General features: G+C 37.8%; 1 protein-coding gene across 1 annotated transcript; it reads right to left on the bottom strand.

Moving 5' to 3' along the window:
* Nucleotides 1-645: 645 nt before the first annotated feature.
* Nucleotides 646-4,862, bottom strand: LOC118825029 (histone H2A.Z). The gene is made up of 5 exons (XM_036595529.1): nt 4,718-4,862; nt 3,382-3,459; nt 3,179-3,292; nt 2,274-2,403; nt 646-1,012 (listed from the first exon to the last, which is right to left on the bottom strand). The coding sequence occupies exons 1-5, from the start codon at nt 4,718-4,720 to the stop codon at nt 951-953; spliced, it is 387 nt and encodes a 128-aa protein (XP_036451422.1). The 5' UTR covers nt 4,721-4,862; the 3' UTR covers nt 646-950.
* Between the last annotated feature and the right edge of the window lie 397 nt (nt 4,863-5,259).

Here is a 5,259-nt window from a genome sequence, read left to right as displayed (position 1 = left end):
CTTAAGCATATGCTTACGACAGTAGCACTGGCAGTTTAAAGATATTTAATTGATGAGCATATTTAAAACCTGAGATGGTCGTTGCGAGACATTTTTTGTGCTATAATCACGACCCAGCAATATCCTGTTTTCTAGCACTGTTATGACACAGTACGATCAGCGTTTTTGTATTGTACTGCATCAAAAGACAGGCCTAAGAACATTTACGACTAAAACTAAAAATAAGAGCTATCAATGACATTCATTTTTAATCCTATTTTCAGTGTTTAGATTGATGAAATGTTTCAGTATTTACCACAAATATTTCACACCAAAACCTAAATGCTCAAAGCCTCTTCCACATTGCACAGCAACATTAAAAAACTGACCTCCCAAATGTAACTTCAACATGCAAGAATGCAGGATATTTTACTGTAACAAAACAGTCCTTTATATGACAATTTGCAAATTAAGTTTGCACAAGAGTCAATTAGAAAAACCCTATAACGGTAATTGATATTGCCCGTCAATGGCTGATACTTTCTCCATATTTTCCCCAGTAACACCGAGTAAAACGTTACGTAGAATATCCACTAGGATTAACATGCTTTTGTGTAAAGAAAGCTCATGTGTGTTCTCTTAATAAAATAACCACAACAATGCATAATGATTTAAGAAAAGTTCAACATTTTATGTATAAAACAGGTTGAGGACACAGGCCAATGATTTTGTAATATTACACTCAAAACCCCATACCTTTGTTAACCCATTTAAAAAGGACCTGCTTGTTTTCCTTGGCCATCACCTGTACACCCCTCCCATCTTGAGAACCGACCTTAGTACATCAAAAGCCTAACCACTATTCATGTTAATACTACAGTTACAACATAACCAGACAAAAGGGTAAAACATAAAAACAAATGCTGTCCACGCTGATTGCCGTTAACTATACAAACATGACAAAAAGTCTTCTACACAGTCTTCTGCTGGCCCTTCTTTCCAATCAGTGACTTGTGAATGTGTGGAATGACTCCTAAAACGGACAGAAAAGAAAGCAAGTTATTACAATCAGTATGAAATGGAACTGACACCAGCGTACATTGAGACTACAAGTGCACCACACATGAAAAACTCATACACAAGAATTAAAGGCAGGATATCCATAGCGCTACCAGTATGCCATAATACTGCTTTCCAGTGGTAAAAGTACTATTAGATAATGAACATTACTATTATACTATTACACCATTATAGTCATAGTAACATTATATTCCATACTCTAGCAGTGTGCCTGTATGCAAGCTGTTTTAGTTTTTTTTTTCCTGTTTGCTTTACATATAGTATCCTAGACCTGTCAGTTAACTACAATGTATGTTATTTGCTGGGTGCTTCCAATTGTTTTGAATGAATAGTTCATAATACCTATAAATAAAAATGCTTCCTTTTCTTTCTGGAAGTGTGTTTTCTGTCTGTTTATTGTTTACAGCACTGTATAAAGTGACTTGTGAATGAGTGGAATGGTGTCATTCCAAGAGAAGAAACAGTTCAATCCAAACAAGCTGTAAGACATAATTTTTAACATAAAAGTATCATTCCACTGACTGTTCATTGTTTTCTGCTGTCCATCGTTAAGATGCAACGTCAGAATAGTTTAATATGAAATGCTCCCTTCAAGAGAAAATGACTACATAAAAATTGTTCAGTGGTGAGGATAGGAACCAGATGTGTGAAGCAGTTAATGCCTCAGAAAAGCCACCTCAGAAACAATTACATTAAATGGTTACGCTGCTTGATTTTGGACCATTGCTCTGAGATAGTTTCACAAAAACGTTTTGAACTAAACACCCAGATTTACCACTATTTTACCATTGACACCACTACACATAAAAACCCAGATGATGTGTAGGTTCACTGGTGGTTTTAAATGGTACAGAAAAATGATTATATCACAACCCCTGGTTCCAATCAGCACCATGACCTTGTTTAATTTAGTTAATGACCAAATTAAGCAGAAATCCAAAACCAAAAAATGGTGAAATTTCCCTTTAAATAATGTGCGATACAAGAAAATTTATTTTATAAAATTTTATCAATATTGTACAATACTAGGTGTCAAAGTGGGATACTGTGTTTTTAAAATGTTACCATCCTCCATTAGCAGTTTTAACGAATGCTTGGGGCACAGCGAGTGAACCTGACATTAGATTTTTCTTCTCTGATACAATTTTGTTACAGTCCCTTCCAAAAAATTATGAAGAACAGAAGAATATTCTGTAATCTAGAGTTCAACTGACCTCCACCAGCGATCGTGGCTTTGATGAGAGAATCCAATTCTTCATCACCACGAATTGCCAACTGTAAATGCCTCGGAGTGATACGCTTCACCTTCAAGTCCTTTGAAGCATTACCTGCCAACTCCAACACCTATTGAGGCACATACATGGGAAAGACTGGATTAGGATTGTGCAAGCAGAAAATATAGTTGTATGCAATAGTTTAGGCACCCCGTCAATCTTTTCATGTTTTTTTTCCCCAATATGTTGAACTCACCAAATAAATAAGCTGTGCAATAAACTTCATACTACCATATTTAAGTTCCCTGGAGATGACGCTTTAATATATTTCCATTTTCAAAAATTTGACCAGGGGAATTTCAACTTCTGCATCCAACTGTTTGAATTTCAAAGGACACCATAAAATATACAAGTACTGGATATAATGAACATTTTGCCCAAACCTGTCTGGGCCCTAACCTAATAGATACTACATAGAGGATAATGGGCTAGCTCTGGGGATATGGATTAAGGCAGGTTGTGGACTAAAGTGCAAGGCCAATAGAATTTCACCATTACAAATCCTATTTATTCTACACTCAGGTTTAAATCAGGTCTGGAAAACTATTCCAACACATAGCAAGAATATTGTTAAGTAGTGCTAATGCACTATTTTGACATAGGGAAATAGCAAAGGCCTGCACAAACACAACAGTGTCTTTCAGGTTCATATGCACCAATTTTACTCTCAACATGACTATTTAAATGTACTTCAGAGAAAGAGATCTAATCTTGCTGAAGTTAAATCAAGCACAAGAACAAATTCCAATAGATATTTATCAATACAAGACACAAATGGATAATTTGCTGATCCACAGGTTGATTAGGCACAAGTTACATAATGCAATATATGGCTCAAACCTCACCTCAGCAGTGAGGTACTCCAGGATAGCTGCGCTGTACACAGCCGCTGTGGCACCAACACGTCCATGGCTTGTAGTGCGTGTCTTCAAATGCCTATGAATACGACCTACTGGGAACTGCAGAACAAACCAAAACAGTCATAAATCACTCTTTCGAATCTGCTACAACGTTTCTGGAAATGACTGTGGGGTAGAAACACACTTGCCTGCAGACCAGCCCTCTGGGAGCGGGAAACTGCCTTTGTCTTGGCTTTGCCACTGTCCTTCCCAGCCTTTCCTCCTGCCTAGTGAAGAGAAGTAAACCAGGGTGGAAAAAGGTGCAAAAACATTAGAAACCTAATTGTAACCAGTGAGTATATACTTAAAGTCAAGTACTTGTTCTTAAAATGACACACTTTACAACGCTGTACTGCTTAAAAAAATCTTTTAAAACCATGTATTTAACAAAATTATATACATGGTCAATTTAAGCTCTGTTTTACGGCTTTTAAATGGAACAATTCTAGTCTTTCAGTTATTCATTAAGAACCGAGTGAAAACTGCCAGCATTTCTGAAACCGACTCAATATTTAAGAATATATTTAAAGCTATCTAAAACGCAATAGTCATCCAGCTTGTACTGCTGTTAGTGAGCTAGCTAGCTAAATACACTGATAACATGAGCAGAGGCATCTAATTTATAAAATCTTTAATCTTCCCTCTAAATTCAGCAACTCCAAGGGGAACTACCTACCAAACAAAGCTAGCTAGCTTAGCTAACTAGCAGTTGGCCAGCTAACCAAGAGTAACTTAACGCTTAGCTGAGGATTTAACAATGTTTTGAGCATTTTAAAAATCGAGATAACCTGCTGGTTTACAGCCAAATCCAAATAAATCACCAAAAAACTGAGGGTAGCTGGTTACAGTTAATTAACGTTAACTAACGTTAGCTAACTAAACTAGCCTGCCGCTACTAACGGGCGCAAAAGCTATCTTGCTAACGTTAGCCAGCCACGACTGGTTTAACCAGCTTCTGAAATCGTACACGAACAGAATTTGTAAATATCTTACATCTTAGACTGTTCCCTACTCTCCATATAGTACACTGTACACATGGACAGCGTATTCATCAGAATAATGTACCAACTTAGCCACACGTCTAATAAAACAATATATTTGAGGATCAGTCCAGGTCTTAAGGTAGCAACCATGTTAGCTAGCTAACATTGGCCCACCTTTTCCACGAGAAGTAACCCAGTTAAGGTTAGTAAATGGCTTACTACAAATAACTGGCAATATATCCGTAGTGCAGTTTCTCTCAGAAGACAAAAATGGCTTTTATACGTCGATGCTGGCGTTTTTTCCTACCGAAATCATCGCAGCTGCGCTAACCTATGTGGCTAAATATTAGGTAGGCTAGCGAGTTGTGCCAGTTCGGTTTCAGATCTAAATCTACACGAACATGACTTTAAATAATCTCGAACATAAACGGGAGGAGGTGTCGTTTTGGTCGGGGAGAGAAACCAACCAGGCAGCACAAGAAATACCGGGGAAAAATCTTACCATGTCACCGGATAGCGATGTGAAGAGTCAATGGCCGGAATATGAAGCTGAATCTACTGTGGCCACAGAAAGACGGAAAGATAATGAATCAGGCGGTAGGTGGTGCTGAAATGGCGGGAGATGTTTATATAACTGAAGCGCGTTGTTTTTTCTCCCCACCCGTATTTCGACAAGTCCCGCCCCCCGCGCTTAGACTCTCTCTGCTAATAATATTCCGTCTCTGCGTTAGGATTGGCTAGTAAGTCATATTCACCAGCTGCTAGCCAATCACAGCGGATCAAACGGAATCTTATTAGGCGCTAAGAGGCGGGACATGTTTGAATACGGGTGGGGAAAAAACAATACAATTTATATGACATAACACGTTTAAACAACTAGTCAGCGCCATTAAAATGGACGAAATTATAGTTGCCAGTGTCCTCATTTTAAAGCAGGCAGACTTTTTAAATCCTTGTCAGTTTTTCAGGCAAAAGTGCTTTTTGGTTCTATGTAGAATCATATTAAAAACACATTCTTCATCAATCTGAATAACCATTTCACCA

The sequence above is a fragment of the Colossoma macropomum genome, unplaced genomic scaffold (assembly GCF_904425465.1).
Source record: "Colossoma macropomum unplaced genomic scaffold, Colossoma_macropomum, whole genome shotgun sequence".
Classification (NCBI taxonomy): domain Eukaryota; kingdom Metazoa; phylum Chordata; class Actinopteri; order Characiformes; family Serrasalmidae; genus Colossoma; species Colossoma macropomum.
Note: the sequence above shows the minus strand (reverse complement) of the source record. Positions and strands in the feature narration are given on the sequence as shown.